Source organism: Ursus americanus, chromosome 25 (genome assembly GCF_024610735.1).
Source record: "Ursus americanus isolate L20-20 chromosome 25, mUrsAme1.1.p, whole genome shotgun sequence".
Classification (NCBI taxonomy): Eukaryota; Metazoa; Chordata; class Mammalia; order Carnivora; family Ursidae; genus Ursus; species Ursus americanus.
The window spans coordinates 27,918,832-27,941,664 of NC_142151.1; the positions used below are offsets into that span (position 1 = coordinate 27,918,832).

At 37.5% G+C, this 22,833-nt stretch overlaps 2 protein-coding genes across 2 annotated transcripts in view; one reads left to right on the forward strand and one right to left on the reverse strand.

Moving 5' to 3' along the window:
• The window catches only part of FAR2 (fatty acyl-CoA reductase 2), a 132,945-nt gene extending 117,304 nt beyond the window's left edge, over positions 1 to 15,641 (forward strand). The window contains exons 5-12 of the mRNA XM_045811759.2: positions 1,002 to 1,179; positions 2,452 to 2,496; positions 4,528 to 4,646; positions 5,507 to 5,574; positions 7,899 to 8,070; positions 11,793 to 11,922; positions 14,449 to 14,576; positions 15,479 to 15,641. Of these exons, the coding sequence (XP_045667715.1) occupies positions 1,002 to 1,179; positions 2,452 to 2,496; positions 4,528 to 4,646; positions 5,507 to 5,574; positions 7,899 to 8,070; positions 11,793 to 11,922; positions 14,449 to 14,576; positions 15,479 to 15,641 (1,003 nt within the window). The remainder of the gene's footprint in view (positions 1 to 1,001; positions 1,180 to 2,451; positions 2,497 to 4,527; positions 4,647 to 5,506; positions 5,575 to 7,898; positions 8,071 to 11,792; positions 11,923 to 14,448; positions 14,577 to 15,478) is intronic.
• The window catches only part of ERGIC2 (ERGIC and golgi 2), a 45,202-nt gene continuing 34,037 nt past the window's right edge, over positions 11,669 to 22,833 (reverse strand). Inside the window, exon 14 of the mRNA XM_045811760.2 lies at positions 11,669 to 22,733. Within this exon, the coding sequence (XP_045667716.1) occupies positions 22,671 to 22,733 (63 nt within the window). The 3' untranslated portion in view covers positions 11,669 to 22,670. The remainder of the gene's footprint in view (positions 22,734 to 22,833) is intronic.

The following is a 22,833-nucleotide window of genomic DNA, read 5'->3' on the forward strand; positions in this document are numbered from 1 at the left end:
TAGGTAGCCTAATTTTTAAAAAACTATATTATAACAAATGGTTAACCAAATAGATCTGCCAGTTAAGAGAAACACTAAATATTTCCTGGACAATGATTTTATTGCTTTCTTCGAGAAGTGCAGATAGACTTTGGGATTATCAACAGGGTGCTGACATCTTTTAAAAAGAGATTAGGCGGGTGTCATGGTAACTCCGTTACTCGTGATACATGTCTTTTTGTAAGTAGAGGTGTTCAGCAATCACTATTAAAGCTGCTTCAGAGGACTACAATCACTCCTCTCGACAGACTATTAATAGCTACTAGAGAGCCTCAGAATTCGTGGGCAATCTCTGGAAATAATTACCAAGCTATTACCATAGACTGTAAATATAGCTTCAAAATGCATTTCATAGATTTGCTGGAACAGGTTGTAAGTCTGCCAAATGTCGTTGCTTTTGTTTGTTGAGGCACTGAACGGAATTTTAAAAGTGAAAAGCTAAAGGTGCGAAATTGGTGTGCTAGGTGTGAATTGGGCAACACTGGCAACACCCCTGAAACACGTGGGGTGAGAGTCTTTGAGCTCCACGAACACCGCACGTGGCATGCTACGGGGCACGGCTGGCACCCACAGATGTCCTCAGGGGTGCACATCGTGAGTCAGCTGGAGAAGAAATAATTGAGGATAATTAGAGTTCATGTGTAATAAAGCAGTAGATTGCGTGGCTGTTGAATTTATCAATCTAGGTGGGAGGAAGTCGACTCAACTGGTAAGACCGGGCCCGGCGGTGCTGAGCCAAGAGCTCATTCAGTGCGTGGGATTTGGACAGATGCCCACTCAGCCTTGGTATCCTGTGACTGTTCTGGATTCCAGAATTCAAGGGAGAAAGGGAAAATTTTGTTTGATTGTGTTTTGTTTTAGTTTGTTTTGTTCTTTTTTCTTTCTTTTCTTTCTTTTTTTTTGTTTTTTCCTATTGTCTAACATATGTTACTAAAATTCTTTTTGACTCTGACTATCCTTAGGTGGTTAGACGATGCTATTATTGATGAGATCACACCCAAGCTGATCGGGGATCGGCCCAATACTTACACGTACACCAAGGCCTTGGGAGAGATGGTGGTGCACCAGGAGAGTGGGAACATGAACATTGCCATCATAAGGCCCTCCATCGTGGGAGCGACGTGGCAGGAGCCTTTCCCAGTAAGCCCGCTCGCCTAGATTCCTTGCTTTGCTTCCAAACCGGTGTCCTTCTTGCCCATTTACTTTCTGAGGTCCTTTATTTTTTTTTTTCCCTCTCTCTCTGTCTCTGTGTCTCTCTCTTCTCAGAATGTATAGCTGAGTGCAGCAAATCAAATATGAACCCCTTCTATTAGGACAAAATTCCACGTTTGGTTCCAGATTTATCCAGCCTGAAGCTCTTCTGAAGGGTTACACTGCCTGTCCTAGAGTTGGGCAATCTTAAATTCACTTCTCGTTAACCCTAGTCTGAAAGTTCCCATCGGGCATAGTTTTAGTTCTTGGCTTCCCCACTACAGTTTAAATATGTAGTATTACGACTGTCAGGGTAAATAAGAATCACAACGTTCACAGAAGGTTCTCAGTTTAGGAATAATTAAGTTTTGCATCTGTATACGGCTATATCCATTTGAAAGTACGCTGAATTAGGCCACCTTTTTTGAAGCTATTCTGTGAAGCGCTAGGGCCGAGAGCGTTTGCGCTCTATGACTTACTGCCATGCGGCCTCTTGAGCAGTCTCCTCACTGGACCCACTTTGGAGAGCCAACCAAATGAGACCGTGTACGAGGAGTGCTTTGCGTAGCGCCTGGTCCCCAGGAGAACAAACGTTAAGCCCCCCATCTCTTGTCTCCCTCCTTTCCTATTTACACACCCATTTTGACTTTTACAGATAAAGAAACAGACATGATAAGGTCAGCTGACTTGCTTAGGGCTTAAAAGACAAATTCAAGAAGACGTTTTCCTCCAACTGTTCCAGAACACGGTCTTCCCCAAACATCTCTGAGCAAGCTGATACAAATAGAGTATGGGTGCTATGACTTTTCAGATTTTCCAGGAATGGATCCTTCCTACAAATCGTGTTTGATATGTAGTGTTCCCCTGGAGAGTTAAAATCAGGTCTGAGGTGAAGGAGAGTGATGGTTAATGAATTGGTTAGCAAGTTATGGTATTAAGACAAGGTTCAATTTAATCTCTAAGATGTCATAAAGCAACTTGAAACTCCCATGACTCCTCCTATGAAAAAAGGTGCTGGCAGAATTGTCGTTCTTGCACAAGTGCAGAAATATCCAGAGCTTTGTCACTGATCTTTGTGATCTTAGATATAGTGGACAGACCGTTCCCTCGGCTGGGGTCTCAGGGCTCCGGGTTGAAACTTACTAAGATCAGACTGCAGACGTTGTGAATGTATTACGATTTTCTGACATGTGCAACTAATAGAGATGTTTTTTCTTTTAGGGCTGGGTTGATAACTTAAACGGACCTAGTGGGCTCATTATTGCGGTAGGTATAATAATGGAGCAGTAACTCCTTGAAGCGTAGCAGAGGCATGGTAATAAGATGTGTAGTGTTGGTTTAGCTTCGTTGATCCAAAGCCATAAATGTTACTTTAGTAACTACTACTGAAGCCACTTAATCTCTATTTTGCTGATTGGGAAATAGAGGCAGGATGAACTACTTTAATTATGTGTAGATTTTACTATGAGGAGAACAGAGGTTCTGGGATATCATCAGTTACTATTGAGGAGTTTTATTTTTGGAAAATCTGAGCATCAAGGACCATGTCTGCATTTCCCTCTGATTACCACAAGATGGGAGTGTTTCCTCCTTTTCGCTATTTATTAATCACTTGAATTAGTACAGCAAATTGGGGATGCAACAAAAATCACGTTCTCAACGATTATTCGATTCTTGATTATAAGACACATTCAAGAGTTGATGTGTGTGGGTAGAAATCTTATGTATCATAAAAATATATCAATCACTAGTTCTCGACAGATACCACCAATGAGAACAAATTTGTCGCATATAAAAACTAGTGGATATAGAAAACACTTCTCACCAGTACTCCTGCCCCAGACAAGGAGAAGAGTCAGCGGTGCCTCTTGGTCCGCAGCCGTCTGTAGGCATGTCCCCGCCGTGAGGGCCGATCCAGCCGACGGGAGGCGAGACCCCATTCACGGTGCCGCTGAAGCACTACAGGACCGGAACCGCCTCTCTGCTCTTCAGGACAGCGGATGGGAATTCAGTTCTCTCCCTGAGTTTAAATCTTATTAGAAATGCCATGCTTCAGACTGCTTCTGTTCCTCTCAGAACGAGGTCCCACGTGAACTCACATACAAACCTAAGAGTGAATTATGATGACTTGTCAAAGACAGTGGCAGCGAAATTCTTTCTGATTTCTTTCTAGCAGCCCCTCTCTTTTTGTTCTCTACCTGCCTTCAGCTCTTTCGTTTTTAAAGCTTAGCTGCGGTGAACATTTGGTAACTTGGAACATAATTATTTTAACATGATCCCAGAGTGAGTTTTATTATATTATTTACACAGTGGCACATGGATGCAGATTTTCTAAAATTTTTTCAGACTGGTTTCTTACATACAAAGGAAGAGGAATCAATCACAAGAAAGTAGAAATTAGGGACATAGGGACATAGGAAAGGGCTAACCACTGCAAATGAATGCTGGAAATATGCAGGGTATCAGTAATTTCATAAAATCAGTAAATATGACTACTAACCTACTAATTTGTTGGTATGACTTATTTATTAATGTGAATAATTCCCAATTCTTACATTTATATAACATCTGTAAAGTAAATGAAGATACTTAACAAAAACTGGTGGCCTTTTCCTAAGTAATAAAAGATTGTTTGTAAAATGGTAGAATTTTACTAATTTTTAAAAATGTTCCTTAAACTTTTACGATCTACTGTTTTTTCTAAGTTAGTGAGAACTAGCAGAAAATGACATCACTTAAGAAATGGTAAATTGACGCCTGGGTGGCTCAGTTAAGTGTCTGCCTTTGGCTTAGGTCATGATCCTGAGGTCCTGAGATCGAACCCCTGAGCAGGGAGCCTGCTTTTCTCCCTCTGCCTCTCCTCCCTGCTCGTTCTTTGTTCCTCTCTCTCTCTCTCCCCCTCCCTCTCTCAAATAAATAAATAAATAAATAAATAAATAAATAAATAAATAAAATGGTGAACTAATATTAACAGGAAATTTAGGAAACCTTAGTTCTTAAGATACCTTATGAATCAATTTTTAAATGTGAAAACTATTCTTGGCGTTTGTTAATTAAACATATTAACCTCCCACCAATTTGAAGAACTCCACTCCCCAAAGGAACCTGAGGACCTCTGGAAATGTTGGCATTTGAGATGGACTTGGCTGGGGGGGTTGGGTAGGCTGAGAGAGGTCAACCTTAGCCCGATAACCTAGTAAGCAGTGAGGCAGTATGAACTATTATTACAGCATTAGCATTAGCCCCAGGTGTTACTTAAAACTTGGTTCAGTATTTAATGTTCTTTTTCCTGTGCAGGCTGGGAAAGGGTTTCTTCGGTCCATAAGAGCTACTCCGATGGCTGTGGCAGATTTAATTCCCGTTGATACAGTCGTCAATCTCACTTTGGCTGTGGGATGGTACACCGCAGTTCACAGGTGCGCATGCGGAAGCCGGCTTTCAAAGATTTGGTGAGGAGGAGGGTGAATATGTTAGGTTTAGTTTCAAAATATATGCATTTGATTGTAGAAGACCCCTAATGTCAGAAAGGACTGGTCTCAATATTTTACGTAGTTCCGAATATGTTGTCATGTGTGCATGGAGGCGTTTTGTAAACACTGCTTCGTATTTTGTATATAGTAACAAACTCTTTAAATCATTTAAGCATAAAATTCTTGATAACCCTAAAAAGCTTTTCTTTCTATTCAGTAATCTAAAATAAACCTCCCTTTTTTAAGGCAAAGGAGATAAAAGTGGGTGAAATAAGGGCATTTTTTATATTTTATACAACTGCTCATTTCCTGATATAGACCAAAAGTTCAAATCACCACGGGGGGGGGGTGCTATTTCCTAATTCACACACACACAAAAAAGGTTGTTTGTATATTTGACTCTGATAGTAAATGGCAAACAGAATTAAATTTTTCTTATTTGAAGTCAGCCATTTAGATGTTTTCCAATACAGCAGGGCTCAACTGGACTTAGAAGAAAACATAACCTATATTTTGCCCAATAAACATGTCCAAAAGTTAGCAATATGATCTACGTTCTCATTGTCATGGTACCTCCACTTGCTCCCTAAATACATCAGCTTATTTGAGATCTCTTTCATACCCACATGCACAAACACACACACTTTCCTCGCCTTCTTCCGTTTTGCATTTTTACCCAGAGAAGGAACAAAAAGATAGTTATGGGAATTATTGAAACATCCTTGCCGACATGTTGTTTTTCCGTATCTTTCTTTCATTCGTCCTCCATTTTGTTGTATTTATTTAATTTTTATTTCATTTTCCAGACCTAAGTCAACATTAATCTACCACTGTACATCTGGTAACCTCAATCCTTGTAATTGGGGCAAAATGGGTAAGTGCCTGTAGAGAGGTAACTACATAACCGTTAGCATCTGCCCACTCAGTATTAGCGTCTACCACAGGGCAAAAATGTGACAAAATGTGTCTTGGAGCTTAGAGTCTAATGGGAGAAAAAGACAAAAAATAAGTAAAAGATAAAATAATTAGTAATTATAAATGCATAAGAGTTAACTAGAATGCACTGTGGAACATCAAAGAAAGAGGGTTAGTGGGAATAATGTGCATGACTGTAAGCAATAAGGGGTCCTTTGGCTATAAAGATTTTAAAAATAGATAAAACCAAGTAAAAGTCAGCAGTTCTAAGTAATGTCAGTGAGGAAATGCCCCTCGTGCTAAGGTGGGGGCTGCTCCCACACCCACGTCCTTTGTCCCCTGGCTACATCACTGACACTGTGAGATCTTCAATAACAGAGTAGATTTAGGTTATTGAGTCAGTAATACTCTTCATCGATTTATACAGTGAGCTGTAAGTGTAACCTCGAAAGTATGTTGTTGAATGGAAGTAATTAATCCTGCATGTAATTGAAAATTAGCTAACCAATCTTGTACTCCTTTGTCAATTTAGGAGTTGATTTTCTGCAAATATCTGAAACTTTTAGATCATCTAGTTTTATTTAGGTACTAGATATAGAAAAAAATCACATGCACTTAATTTGGTTAGAATCTGATTTTCATTTCGGAGCACTCTGCTATGCTGCTCTATTTGTAAAGTTGTTACTTCAGTAAAAATGAAGTGATCCACTACCATCAAAGTTCTTTTAGATCATATATCCAGTTACTTAGATCATCTATCTAAATAATTCTGAAAACATTTGGAAATAAAAATAAATCTCCTCTACCTCAGTAACAGGATTAATGTATCACTCATAAAAAGAGGCATTAATAGAAGCAAACAACATATGTTAAGCTCTTCAATAAAGATACTACATGTAAATTCCATTTCTGAAATTCGAAAGTCTTCTTCCATGCTGAAACCTCTTATCTGTTTATCAAATTATACGATGTCATAGTTGAAAGTAATCTTAAAAATAATCTGGTGGCCTTGCTTTATTTTATATATGAGGCCCCGAGAGAGTAAAAGATCTATTCAAATTCGTATGGAGGGGTGGTAGCTCAAACAGAAATAGAAGACAGGTCTCTGACCCTGCTGGATGTGCAGTACCCGTTCCAGAAGTGATTCCTAAAAGGGAATATGAATCCTTCTGGGAGGAAAGAGTCCAGATTCCTGGGTCAGATGTTTCTTGAGTATCTCTTCTGTATAAGGTATATATATTTTATATAATTTCCAAGTAATACACTTTAAGGAGGACAATAATCATATTCCCATAGTAACTGATATTTTCATCATAATTGAATAATGAATTTAGGTATATTCTTTGAAAATATTACATAGATAAAATCAATATTGTATTGGAATTAATGTCTTTTGAAAAGAATTATTTTACAAATGTACATTAAAAGTTTGTTAACTTTTTGGGCGCCTGGGTGGCACAGCGGTTAAGCGTCTGCCTTCGGCTCAGGGCATAATCCCGGCGTGATGGGATCGAGCCCCACATCAGGCTCCTCTGCTGGGAGCCTGCTTCTTCCTCTCCCACTCCCCCTGCTTGTGTTCCCTCTCTCGCTGGCGGTCTCTCTCTCTGTCGAATAAATAAAATCTTTAAAAAAAAAAAAGTTTGTTAACTTTTATCTAGGTTTTATCTACATAATAATATAAAAAATATTGTGAAAAAAATCTGGAAACAAGAGTGGATGGACAATGGAGTCTGGCATATTCCCAGAGAAGCAGAAATACCAAAGAAGTAAAAGACTGGTATCTAAAGTGAACCAGCACAAGAGAATTCCGCCTTGATACTCTCTTTTCACTTAAACATTTATGAAGCTTTAAGTAACCTCTTTAAAGGTTTAAGTAAAATATGAAGAAACTTTCCTGATGGTTCCACAACTAATGATCCTACCTAGGAAATAAGGTCCTCAGGCTCTGTCTTGGGACTTTCAGAATAGACTAGATAACCTGGGAACCGAATGATGGATTTAAGTTTTTCTGAACAATACTTCACTGTATTGATTGAAACTATTTCCCCAAGAAGTTGTTTTAGATAAAGATTTCAGGAAAAGGACCCAATTTGTAACCCTTTCTCGTTATTTGATTTTGTAGGTGACCTCTTGCCTGGCATAAATATCTTAATATTGTTCTCAGAGATTGATTCTTGACTCTACACAGCAATCACTAGGCTTTATCATTTTAACCTATTGCAAATGCCCTCCACTACCGTGGGCATATATGCTCTGAGACTCAGTACTCTATTTTTTCCCCAGGATTCCAGGTCTTGGCAACCTTTGAAAAAGTCCCATTAGAGAGAGCTTTTAGGAGGCCAAACGCAGACTTCACAACCAATACCATCACAAGCCAGTACTGGAATGCTGTCAGCCACCGGGCCCCTGCCATCATCTACGACTTCTATCTGCGGCTCACAGGAAGGAAGCCCAGGTGAGAAGCCGGGTCAGTTGCTTTAAGGGTGTTGTTGCATGGAAGATTAGGGCCCCAAAGTCCTTAGCCCTCCTTTGATCTGGGGATTGAAGGTGACAACTGAATCTTATATAAATTTTGGGCCAACTGAAGCAGTAGTAATGAGAAGCCCCAATGGGACCCCAACCTTAAAAATCCTCTATCATAATAAAGGAAGTTAAATGTTGAGAAACTTGTTTGGTGAATTAAACAAGCAATCACCCACCGAAAAAGCAAAGCAACTGAGACTCTAAGTCTGGGGTTTTCTAAACTGTTGGGTAATCTTAAAATTGTGCAATAATGGTAACACACACACACACACACACACACAGACGATGTGGGATGATCTCGTTTGCATTCTCACAATCCAGAGAGGATGTACTCATTACACCAATTTTACAAATAGGAAGTAGAAGCTAAGGGAAGAATTTATAGTCTAGAAGTGGAAAAGAGGAAAGATCTGAAGAAACCTGAACTAGATTTACTGCCATCTAGAGGGGAGTAAAGAAATTAAAGGTAACAAGGTAGAATGAAATGCGCTTAGGCTGAGGCAGCTCTGTCGCCATCTAGCTGTGTGACATAGGACCTAGCCCTTTCTCTCCGCCTTGCTTGAAGAATATTATGTTGTGTCTGAAGAGTCATTATAATTACCAAAGGCAATCCCTGCAAGCAAGCATCGGAAGCACGAATAGCATTGCTTCCTCTTTACAGGAGGAAGTCTCTCTCAGCATGTTTAATTTCCATCCTTATTAGCAGAGCAAATGGCCAAAACTTAGGCAATGTTGCAATCACCCAAATTTTCAGAGAACTTATTTAGAGCTCGTAACTCCATAATCATCAGGTTCTTGAGCAAGGGGAAAAGGAGACGCTGTGGCTATGGGGAAAATATTTGTATGGGGCCTATTAAAGATGGGTAAAGAAGGAAAACCAAACATTATAGGCAGACATGCTGAAGACTTTGACATTTATCAGGGTTGTAAGAAGACCTGGATAAAGAGCAAAGTTCTGTAAGTAGAAAAGAAAAAAGGTGGAAGGGAGCCAACAAAAACCTTTATGGATTTTGTGAGAAATTAAATTGTAATACTTGTGGGAAACAGGCAGGTTTCTTTTGTGATAGGAATTTTAAGAATCATCTTTATGGCAGAAAATGCTAGAATCCTTTTAGATTCTTTCCCTTCCCGGGTATGTGTGTAACCTTCTGTGCATTTACAACCATATATAGACATATATAGTTTTGCTTTGAGGTGTGTGTGTGTGTAAATCAAGCCTACACATTTTCCAACTTTTTTCACTAATGTTCCTTGAAAATCGAAGTCATTCTGCCTAGTGTTAATTTTTCCCATTACAATGGGGTAATGAATATCAGTGCACGTGCATTTTTTTAGAACCTACTGCTGGGTCTGGGGAGGATGCTGAGGAGTGTGATTGCTGGATGGGAGGCTACCCGGATGTTGCAACGACCGCTAGCTTGCCCTAAAGGAAGCCTCTGTCAATTTGCACTACCACATCCGCACAGCGGGGTAAAAATGTGTTTTTAATTACCCTCATCAAGACTTGGCGGGGGGGAAAAATCAATCTTTTGAATTGTCAAACTAATGGCAATGAATGGCATCTGTTACTTTGATTTGTACTCTCCTGATTGCTGGAGGGCTGGGCGTTCATTTGTTCATTGGACATTCAAAGTGTCTCCTCTGTGAGTCGTCTGCCTCTGCGCCTCACCTGTTTTTCTATTGGGTTGACCTTATTAATTTACAGAAATGCATATTTACGTGCATAAATATATACTTAATGTATTTTCTCCAAGTCAATTTCTTATCTCATAGCTTTATGAAGCTTTTTCTAATACAAGGGGACTACCTACAATGTAGGTTTTCTTAAAAGCATGGAGTTCAGAGTCTGACTTGCGCATTTAAATCCTGGCTTCACCAAGTCAAGGGCCATATGAGCCCTAAATTACTGTTTCTAATACCTAATTGCCTCACCTGTAAAAAGGGACAGTAATCATACCTATTTTATAAGGTTTTATGTAAGAGGGCATAGAATAGTCACTGTTTTACTAAAGAAGTTTTAGATTTTTATGTGAAAAAAATGAATCACTCTTTTCCTTTATGGGTTTTACATTTTATGTGTTAAGACGACCTTCTGTACCTGAAAATAATAAATGCATTATTTCTAAGAAAAAATACTATTATGCTGATATATTCCTGTACATAGGATATCATTCTACAATGATTATTTTTAAAAATTAAATTTCTTGAAGTCACATCAATGACAGCAGAGTCAGAGGGATAGATTGTTAGGAGTTAGGAAGGATAGGTTGTCGTCGTCCATTTGGGACGCTGTAACAGAATGTCATAGACCGGGTAATTTCTCCCTGTTGTGGAGACTGGGCAGTCTAAGCTCATGGTGCTGGTAGACTCAGCGTCTGCTGAGGGCCTGCTTCCTGGCTCCTGAACAGTCCTCTGTCTGTGTCCTCACATGCTGGAAAGGCCAGGAGAGATTTCTGGGGTCTCTTTTATAAAGGGCACTAATCACCTCCCAAAGTCTTCTCCCAAATACTATCACATTGGTGAGAATAGGTTTAAATATATGAATTTGGAGAGGAAGGGGGATGTAAATATTCAGTTGATAGCAAAAATGTAAGATGGTAATAGCCAAATGGAACGCTTTTACGATGCTTGTATCAGGGAACAACACGCCTATCTTCTTTCTGCCTAAAAATTTCCCATGATAATACAATGAGAGAAGTTCCTTGTAAGTCATTAGGTAGATGGGCATTAGGATTTGACCAGAAATATGACCAAATTCCCAAAATAGCATCATGAGTCATTACTGGGTCAACTACAGTAATCACTACTGTTAAAACTGGCTTAAGATAAATGTTCTACAGGCCGAAGTAATTTGTAGCCAGAAGATCTAATTTGTAGCCAGAAGATCTAGTTTGATGCATTTGCTGTGACCTTGAACTGGTTAATCCTTCTGTAAGATGAAGATAAAGAATATAGATCTTTACTACCTGTGAGGATCAAATAAGAGCACCTATGAAAATTTTCTGTAAATTGCTGTAAAGGCGGGAAGTTCACCCAGCAGAGCTGGTCCACGTCCTGACCACAGGACAGGAAGATGCCGGCCATTGGAAGTAATGGGACCCAGAGTGGTGAGATTAGGAAAGCAGAGGCTTTTTCAGGTTGGTCAAAACTGGGTTGGAATTTTCTTTTTGATGCTTATATTATCATGGTCACTTTATCTTCAGCTCACTTTGCCCATTCATAAAATGTAGACACATACCTACCTAACAGAGATGCTATGAGAACGAGGTGAGCTAATAATTTTTTTACAGTATCGGCACAGTGCCCGACAGTGTGTTATCACCTAGTAAGTTCTTTTCTGGTATCAGGCTGGGTTTTTTAAATGTTTGCTATGCTTGAGAAAGAGAAGGTAGCAAAGAGGAAGAGGAGGAGTTTGGTGGTTTTAAAATGACCAATAGAACAAACTCCTTTAGATTTATCCCCTGCTTCATTCAACAGAGTGTTAGTGTGGAAAGAGAAAAAAGAATACGTACTTTAATGAGGAAGTGGGGGAAGGAGAAGAGGGAAATTTTTTAATATTTTCTCAAAAGTAATTTGTCATACATCCTATAGAGTAACAGGAAAATAGCCATCAGTGGTGTGCTGATACTTGCTCCTGTCCGATCTTTTCCCCAGGATGACAAAGGTCATGAATCGGCTTTTAAGAAACGTCTCCATGCTGGAGTATTTTGTCAACCGGAGCTGGGAATGGAGCACGTACAATACAGAAATGCTGATGTCTGAGCTGAGTCCTGAAGATCAGAGAGTAAGTAGAGTGATGACCACCAACAGGAAAACCTTGCTCATTTGCAATTTAGAATTATTTGACCTGGAAAGCTGATGAATAAAGGAAGTTTTAGTTATATACACAGAATTTTTTTCGTTAAGAAAATCAGTCCATGCTATTGACACAATTGCAGGACATAAGTTAATGTAGGTAAGAGACCGGGGCTCTTGATCCTCACTATCCTGCAGTCACATTTCACATACTTTGCTTCAATCCCTGTTTTCCCTTGGTGGCTGTTTTCAACAAACCTCTATGTTTTCCCTAACCCCACAACACAGGACTTCAATGAAAAACTTGTAATTTTGTTGCTCATAAACACATGCACTCTTCTTGTCAAATCAAAATCGTTCTGCATCTCTTCTTTTTAAAGCTAACCCCTCCCCATACGTGCATCCCACTAAGACCTCCCTCCCTCCCTCCAGCACACTGACAGCACAGATAGCCTCTCTCTCCCTCTAATGACCTGTCTGCAACAATTCAGACTTTTCTCAAGACAGGCCTTCACTTTAATTGCTTAGCACCAGTACCTTTATTTCTTTACATTAGCTTCTTGGCAGTGGCAGACATTAAGGCCTGAAATCTTTGCATATTCTGAAATTCACAAATATACAAATCTTTCATACTTTGTACATGTTCCTAGCTTTTTTCTTCTCAAGGACTCATGTGTTCCCTGAGCATATCCTTAGTTTTCAATTAAACTTCGAAGTTTTCACTCTCTTGATTGACATTATCTTTTTTTTCTTTAAAGAAAAAAGCATTTCTTGATTTATCTAGTATGTGGCAGCATCACACTAAGAAGGAAACATTAGAAGGCCATAGCTCGCCTCACTTGCCAGCTAAGGAATTTACTCCTACATTCCAGCCTCACAGAGCAGGATTCAAATCCAAGCCCTAGAATTACCTCGGGTCGTAGAACCTAAGGGTTACTTGCAAAGTCAAACACCGTAAGTGTTATATTAAATACACAGGTGAGACTTAGAGGGATGTTTTAACTGAAATAGTTGCTGAGTATCCCTAAACCTGACATGAAATAGAGCTATTTTCAGAAATGTTTACATACCTTGTATAGACAAAATTATCCTAAGCACTTGTTTGAAATGTATAATGATCAAAGTAGCTTATTAAAAAAGAAAGCTCAAGCTATTGTAAATTATTTTTAAAATTAACTTCAAATTTTATATAGGCTTATTTTTATTGCATTCTCTCCATGGAATTTATCCATCTAAATAATTCAAAAGGTAATAAGCTTAGAGTTTCATTTTTTGACATTTTACTATTTTGACCTAAAATAACCAAAAAGTTTGTGGAAAAAAAAACCAAATCTGCTATGGACTTAACATATGCTTTCAGAATATCTTAGCAAAGGTAATAGTCCTGAATAATTTGATATAATTGCCAAACTCTGGCTTAGAATTGAGTTTGATTCGCCCTATGAAATGAGGATTCCAAACTAGGGCCTCACTGAAATCTTAGAAATGTGAAATAGTATAAAAATAAAAGCTTCTATTTATATAGATAAATAAGTAATATTTACTGCTATAGAAAACAAACATATCCAAAGTGATACAGAATTACTTTTGGAAAGCATTTCAGCTGTTGGACAAGCCTGTGAAGGTTTCTGGAACTTGTTAATCTCATCTGCTCTTTGTCAGTTCTCCATATTACCTCACAAAGATTGGAAATAACTCAAACACATATAATAAAAGAACAAAACAGAAGTAAAACGTCAAACTAGGGAAAATATTAAAATACGAAGTCAAAGAATAGAAAATAGAATGTCCATCTGTGTGTAGTCTACAAGATCCTACCAAGTCACTGCAGTTCAGTAGGGAATTTGTTTTTCAGCTTTCTGGTGGCAAAGTGAAAGGGAATATTTGGTTCCACGGCATTCTGTATCCAAGAGGAAGAAATACGCTAGTGTTCCAAGAGAAGCATTTAACTCTTACCACTTAACTCTAAAGGAAATGGTTTTGAAGGGCTTCATTTAACAGCACACATTAAGCAAATACAGAATATAAATTCTGCTAAACTTTTCCTTAAGGCTTTGCTTATCCACAGTTTACCTTAATCTGCACGATGAAGTAGGAGCAGATGGTAGGCCAAGGAAACACCACCAAAATTTAAGAATGGAAAAGGAAAGAAGCATGATTTGTTTTGGTCCCTAACCAAAGTCATTCCATCACTTTTAAAAATAATTAATCCCTACTTACTTGAAATGAAATTAGCTTTCACCAGATAATGCCTGTTCCTTTAAGTTTCCCTCACAAGACTCCCCAAAAGTCAAATATTTGTGCTTGATCTATGTTCAAATATTTCTGAATAAATGGTAACGCATATTGTCAGTGCCTCTGAAATAACAGCTCAAATAATCTCCTTTCGAGGAGTCCAACCCGTCTCTCAAACCGAAGGTCACTCATTTATGTAAAAGAAATTTCACCAAAAGGACAAGGTGATTGCCTCCAGCAGTGAAAATCTGGTGATCCATAACTTCTTCTTGCCTTTCAGGTATTCAACTTCGATGTGCGCCAGTTGAACTGGTTGGAATACATTGAAAATTATGTTTTAGGCGTTAAGAAGTACTTACTGAAAGAGGATATGGCTGGGATCCCAGAAGCAAAACAACATTTGAAAAGGTAAGCATAATCAGTTAATATTTATTAAGCACTTACCACATGTATCTGATTTTATATCAGACATGAAATTTGAGCAATGGAGAGGAAGAATTAACATTTTCCAAGCATTTACTATATTACAGGTCCTTCCTTGTATACACTCCCCTTGTAATATACTGTTTCACTTAGATTTCACCACACCCCTATGAGGGTTTTTTTAATCCAAGAACTATTTAGACTCGAAGAAGATAACTTGTCCCTGGTAAGACATGGGAAGTAGAGGCACCAGATTTGAACCGAAGTTTCTCTGTTTCTCCTACCACATCCTGTCATAATGTGATATAAGGAATACCCAAAAAACAGGAAACCTGACTGTGCTCTTTAACATGGGCAGATCACTCAACAATTCTTCAAGTCCTTAAACTGCCTTAAATTTCTTTCAGTCATTATTCAATAAGGGACAAAGGACCAGAACAGTCTGATAGAATTCTGGTAGAAGCAAAGGGTTTTTAATGCAGAGATTATAGGCATGTTAAAGTAAATTGCAAACAGAGAGGAACCTTGAAGAGCAGGCTGGGAACTTTAGAACTTACCTTCTACTGAACGAGAACCAGCTGTGATATGGCAATATGATCAATGTTTAAGAAAGATTATGTTTGTCAGATTTGTAGGATCGGTTAAAGTAGGGAGCAGTATGGGAAAGAGAAACTAGTAAGGGGAATACTATGGAAATCTGATTATTCAGAAGGCATGTTGTGGAAGTAAGAGCTATAAAAATCAAAAGGTCATAAGGTCATGCCACATACCTGTAAGCACCTAAAAATTTGCTGGTCACAACCAGGGAACAACACACTTAGGCTTCAGATAACACAGTTGGGTCTTCGGTGCTGTTTTAACTTTGGTTCTATGTATCTGTTCCCCAGGCTCCGAAATATTCACTACCTCTTTAATACTGCCCTCTTTCTCATCGCCTGGCGCCTTCTCATTGCAAGATCTCAGATGGCTCGGAATGTCTGGTTCTTCATCGTGAGCTTCTGTTATAAATTCCTCTCCTACTTTAGGGCATCCAGCACGCTTAAGGTCTAAGAACATTTGGCAAGCTCCTTTTATCTGGAACCTTTCGGATACCTCTAAAACAGCAAACTGTGGTTCTCAAGATTAGGAAGTAACGACGAATATGCCCAAGCTCATTACCTGTCAAATGTGTTGTCTTCATCTGTTTCTTACCTACATATTGTTTTTATTTCAGTGAGAGAAGGAAAGTCCTATTCTAACCTATAATCATGCATATCTTAGGAAAAATTTCCAGTTTGCTTCCTAACACTCTATTCTGTGCCCTTGAATATAAAACACCAAAGTACATTTATTCGTTCATATTTAGGTTTTTTTCTCTCGAGAGGACTAATTTTGACTCAATGAACATGGAAGAACACATGATAGAAGCTGAAATGTGCTAAAGGCAGGCACTTCTAACCCTGGAACCATTCTGAGGTACCCAGTATAAAGGTTTAAAATCAAGATTAAATTGAGGAAGAATGATCTTCTCATCCTCAGAAATACTGTAAAAGAAGTAATTCTTTACTGAAATCTCAGCTTCCTTTTTGTGTTATACCATGAAGACCTGACTGAAGAAGGCTGGGGGAATTGGAAAAGTGGGTTCACATTTAGCACCTCCCTCAACTATACCCACTTCTGAATCTAAAATAATAATAATAATTATGTATAGAATGAGGGCTCAAGTGTAGTTGCATTGGGACCAATTATGCTTTTAAGTAAAATTAGTTCTCATAATTGGAATCTGAAAACTATTATTTCTAAATCTTTTGAATCGCCCATTTTCCTGAAAACCTTCTCTTAAGTTTCCTTTTTGTTCACTGAAGTCACCAAACTCCTTATATTTAAGCTTATTTTGCTCAGGCCTCAGAGTGAGAGTGACTAATGGGAGGACGGTACTAGGCTAGAATCTTAAAAACACAGTCCCCTGATCTTTGCCAGCGAGGAAAGCAAAATTTTAAATATAAATGTAAATGTTAGTTTTAGTCTTTTTCTGCAAAATGGGGAAGATGACCCTTCTGTGATCACCAGGACTTGCTAGTATCTTGATCATTCCAATTGCGCAATGTTAACTGTACAATGTACAGAAGAGGATGGACTTCACTAAGTGTCAGTTTAGAGAATAGATGTTTTGTTTATTTAAAAATATTTTATGTATAATACCAATTAATTAATTAGTAAAAACTGTATTTATTCTCAAATCCCTATATTAATAGCATAACTTATCCTGAATTTCCTCGCATTTGAGAGATCAGTATACGTTGGATTGCAGCGTTTCATGTTAAAACATGGAATATTATTCAAATACAGTATTTGGGGCCTAAGCAACTAAAAATAATCACAACTACTAGAAAATTACACAAGCATAAACTGGTAAGGAATGTGTATGCTCACTTTCCAGAATAATTAGAAACTCAGCGCGTGCACGTAGCTGCAGTGCACAGGGCTTGAGGGCAGCTTCTAGTCCGGTATTACTTGAGATTTTTCTGAACACCATAAAGGGCATCTGGGGGGAACTCTTCTGGGCAATATCTTTTCCAATCTCATCTAAGGTCTGGGAACTTCCTTCCAGGGCAGACAACCCAGCTCTGAAACAAAGCACTTGGTGATCTTTAGTTTGAGATGTCTACATGATACTTCTGAGTTACATTGATTGAGATACAAACTATAGATATGATAAAAATGAAATCAAGTTATAATTCAATGAGATTGGATAAAACATAATTATTCTAACATACTTATTCTAAGAATTGACTATCTTTTGATTATTGTTTCACCAATTCCATAAATTCCACTGATCAATTATTCATTTTGACTTTTGATTAAAGTTTGAATTAAAAAAATGTTTTCTTCTTCTAGTGTTGTCTCTTTAACTGCTGACTATTACAGATCTCCTCCCTCCCCTGAGGAAAAATGATAGAATTTTCCAAAGAAACTACTAGATGAGTATAAATTTTAACACATAGATACATAATGCTTCAATGTTTTCTGACACCATTAATAGGGTTACATTTACACACTGAAGCATGTTTTATCTGTGGCACTAAAGAAATGTCACAGTTCTGTGATGAATTAAGCAGTAAAAAGAGGTATCGGTATGAAAGAAAATCCCTAATTATTTTATATCAAAACCACTTAACAATTATTTGAATGCCTAATACACACAATTACAATGTAACGAGAAGAATCTTCTACTTTTGGGGAAAAGCGGATGGATGGTAAGTACAACAAAAAGGTATCTGTGTTTAAAAAGAAGTTTTGGTATCCCCTATATTCTTTCCCCCACAACATACCTGATACAGTAATGAATATTTCAGAGTTAAAAACAGTCACCACCTAAAGCAATTAATAGAAAAAGTTGAGGCGGATGGGCATACAACTCAGAAAAAAACATTTCTTATATAACTTACTAATTTTATACTAACCCAACACCATCACCTCCAGTTAACATCTCATTCCAACAGCTGATTTAGCATCTCGGGGTAAACAGACTGATCTGAGAAGGGACTAATACCCAAATAGTGTATTATCTTACAATAGACATAACAAAGTAGATCAACCTAAAGTTTCCAAAAACATCAGTAATTTTCAAAGTTCACAGGAAAAACATGTGAATTTCCACAGGGTTATTTTTCTAGAACTGCAAATCTAGTAATTACGTTCTGGGAACATGAACAACTGTCTGTAGTAAAAAGTAATGGTTGTCGGGGCGCCTGGGTGGCACAGCGGTTAAGCGTCTGCCTTCGGCTCAGGGCGTGATACCAGCATTATGGGATCGAGCCCCACATCAGGCTCCTCTGCTATGAGCCTGCTTCTTCCTCTCCCACTCCCCCTGCTTGTGTTCCCTCTCTCGCTGGCTGTCTCTATCTCTGTCAAATAAATAAATAAAATCTTAAAAAAAAAACAAAAGTAATGGTTGTCCCATATGCCCACATAAAGGTATGGGAAAATGCTCCCTGCTTAGATGACTTTGTAAATATATATTTTTTAATTTAATGAAATAACTAGCTGGTTTTAAGATGTAATTGGCTTGAGAGACAGTAGTGACCTGAAGTGGAGACAGTTATGGCAAAGGATGCTTAATTGAGTTTTAACAGCTAGAAACCCCTATTCTGGTACACAAAAAATTTAGGGGTCTCCCTACTCTATTTGGTATACTGATTCCAACCTGGAACTATAAACAGGTGGGGAGATGTGAGGTTGGGCAACTTGTATCAATTCTACTTTAAAGAAATTAAAGGTAAGTCTAATACAAGAAATCACCAAGTTGATCTGCATAACTGCCTGAAAACAGAAAAGATTCTAAAGTGTTTTATAGTAATATCAGTTGTTGCTGCAGGTCTACATTAGTATGTAGCTTTCATCAATATATACTTTCCCCCACATCTACTCAGTTTTACCTTAAAATTATTACACAAAATAGCATAAATGAGTTATTATATTTGGAAGAGTTGTTAATCTAATTCCTTCTGATAAATATCCAATACAATTAGGAGTTACTAAGATAAAACTACTTAAATGTTTCACTGATTACAATCTTACATTCAACTCTGTTGACAGTTTTATAGACTTGAGTCAACTGCTCAATTTGCATCACTCATTCACTTTTTAATATGAAAATACAAAAGAAATCCAATCTCATACAGTAATTTAGCTCCACCTGGAGCAAAAGCAAATGTAACAGTGATATTCAAAGACTGCCATAGTTTTCCTATGAGGAAAAAGAAGTTTAAATATGAAGAACTGAGGCTTACTTGGGGTACGTGATCGTAAAAGGACAAAGAAATTTATATTTGTCATTTTACTTAAGAGTCCAAATGTTCAGGATGGAGACTCTAAATGAGTCTTGTGCATTCTCTTTTCTCTTAAAGCAAAAAAAACCACAAGAAAACCAAAAAATCCAAAGCAGTTTGTTTCCTACTGTTAAGACAAGGCAAGGTGATTTTACCACTAAAAAATATTTCAAAAATGGGGGAAAACTACAATAAGGAAATACCTGGATATTAATTCCGGCATCATACCATAATGCAGTGAACACATGGTGATCCAGTTTGGCTAGTGCTGACAAAGGGTGACTCACTCTGGCTTGCAGAAGTTTTGCAATAGAGCTCCAAACAGAAGGGGAGGGACTTAAGTACTAGGTTAAAGGGCATGATGAAATTTTAAAGGTCCTCTAGCTCAGATTTAAGTAATTTTTCAACAACCAAAAATATGCATCTTGAACTCAAGTTCAAGATTCAAAGTTTTAAATTTTGAAGCAGACAAGTTGCATATAAATTCACTTTCTGGTACTTGACTTACTAACCCAGGACATAAAAAGACAGGGTGCATAAAATATCCCTACTGATACCATTAAAAAATTAGACCTTAAGTCTTTCCTTTATGAATTCCAAAGTTAAGTTTATATTAAAGATTGCAAACTATGCTTGCATTAGTAATTTTTCTATGAAAATTCGGTGCTCTCTATCATAAAACGTGAGAAAAATGTGATATTAATCATCTAAATGGAGAATTAGAAGTAATTCTGTAATTCTAATACTGGGTTAAGCTTTTCCCAAGAGGTAGTCTGTACTGTACAAATACCGCAGCAGGGAATTACCTAAATATTTCACCTCTTTTTATAGGCCAAAGTATATAAAACACAGTTTTTAAAAAAACCTATTTCATATAAGTTGAAATCTCAACTTTTAAATTACTTAGGCTGGAATATATAAATATTATGAATACCCTAATAAAATGAAAAAGGAGGATGAAGTAATAAAGTTGGGTACCCTACTGAGGACGCCCTCCCCCAGGCACAAGCCAAAGCTCCAGAATAAGTAGGTCAGCACAGTGTTCTCTGCAATGGAAAAGAAACACTTGGTGAGGTCAGAAACTCCTAACAAATCCCAATATTGCAGACATACTTCCTCATTCACCATCCAAAAGGCTGGTCAGAATCTTACTACTTTGACGGCCAAAATCCTGACTTTGACTACTGGAGAAGTGTCAGGTAGAAATCTTTAACTATTAAAGTGTAAATCAATGGCAAAGCAAGATTTTGCTTTAAAGAAATTCCTTTTATAGTCAGCTTTAATGGGACAGATTAGTTACATTCAAATTTTAATAAGGTATTTGGAAAACATGGGAACAATTAAAAAATCATGTAAGCACCAAAATAATTTTAAAATCTTTTTTTAAAGACACGTAACAGCTAAAATCCTAACTGAAAGAAAATAATTTTAAATCAATATTGTTTTACTTCCCTTTAAAAAACAAAAAAACCCCTGAAACTTGAGTGACCTTTCTGGAAAGCAGATTCACAGAACCAAGATTCCATCTAAAATAGCTAAAATTCTAAGTAAAATTCCTTCTGAGATACATTCTATTAGTTCCTAGTCTAACTACATTGGAAATAGCATCTGAAAAAAAGAAATAACAGAGAAGGCTCATTCGTTATTTGGAATTTTCTAGAATCAAAAATCTTTCAGAGCATGTTATGTCACCTGTGTTAGTAAGTCAACTTACTGGCTCTTAATAGTAAAGTGTGTATTTTAAACAATAATGCTTTTGTTACTTCCTGCAGAGTGCCATTCAACATAAGCTTTACTTCAAAGCAGTTCCATCAGTATTTCTCCTTCTCTCCATTGACATTATCTGTACCAACTATTTTCAAGAAAACATTTTATCTCTAAAAAAAAAAAAAAATCCATTTGTAAAACTGTAATTTGTGACATCCTATGTCCAAAACCACCATTTTAAATCGAGTCTTTTAGTCTTGTCCTTGCTACTTACCTGGAATTTTATTTCCCCATTTCTCTGTTGGGGATTGGTAGCCGATTCTTCTGCTATCATTAAGTATTACAAAAGGAAAACTGATGCTGGCACACATATTCTAAATACAGTTTCTAATGGCACCTGAGAGAAATCTCCCTCTCATTATTTTTAGTCTTCCATAGTCTGGACATTTAAAAGCGATCCTTAAATAATAAGAAAGCTAGAACAACACAATCTAATAACAAAAGCAGTCACATTCAGGACACTCTGAATGCAGACACTCATCATCCAGTTGTATAGCTTACTGGACACTGTTTAATGGTATCTCAGATTTGACATGATCTTACCTCATTTAAGTATTTGCCTCATGTTTCTACTTTATTAAAAGTTACCCTGTTGCCCCTCTCCCAAACATGTATAAAATATTCTACTTTTTCTTTTATTATTTCACAAGCTGATAATTTTCATCACCAGTAGTGGACCTTTTTATTACTCACCTCCCACTCCCAAAGAATACCAATAATATAAGGATCAAATTAGAAAATTTAGCATCTTTTTTAAAAAATGTGCTTTCTTCTCCCTGTGTAAGTGCCCACCATACACTTTGTGAACAATATCTGTTACATATTAGAGCACCTACGTACCTGGCCCTGTAGGAATTCACCTTAGTCTTCCACGGCCCTGCCTTGAACAGTCAGAAAAAGCCAATAGCCAGAATTTAAAGAAAAGCAGTTACCTTCCTCAGACCAAATTATTGGATAAATGGCCTTGTCATTATGGCTTAACATTGTTATGGCTATAACATAGGGACCCATCCCTGTTTTCCTTTATTAACTGCGTGACCTGACCACAACTTTTTGAAGTCTAGACTAGTTTTCCGTATGTTTTACATATTTTATTCTGACATATCTTTTAAAAACAGAAGGACGCAAACATTTGCACTTATCAATCCCTTTTTCTTTAGATGTGGTTTGACTTCTTTCCTTCAGGCTCTTTGTCACCAAGAAGCAAGCTCTGATTTCGATACTGCCCATTTGCTATGAAAATATCAGAAGGGGTCATCTTCAAAGCAATACTCCAGTTGGGCTTATTCACTGATTAGCTGCATAATTTCTTCTAGGACATTTGTAACAGACACAACATATATAGGATTTCAGTTTGGGTTTTTCTTTCTTTTTTTTTCCTAGGTAGGATTCCCACTTCTCATTCATATTTTCTTTTCTCTGAATATATTGCACAATATTTTATTATTAAAAAAGGTTTTATGTCTCAGGCAAAAAGTTTTTCTCCTCCACTCAGGAGGTGCTAATGTGTATTATTCTCTAAAAGAGGTAAGTGGTTGTCTGTGTGGCCATCCTCAAAGGGGACCTAGGGAGAAGAAAAAACCAAAGCATTAGTTTTATTCCTCATACATTCCCTCTAAACACAACACTTTATTTTGGGCAATTTCTTTCTGAGCACCGGAAGC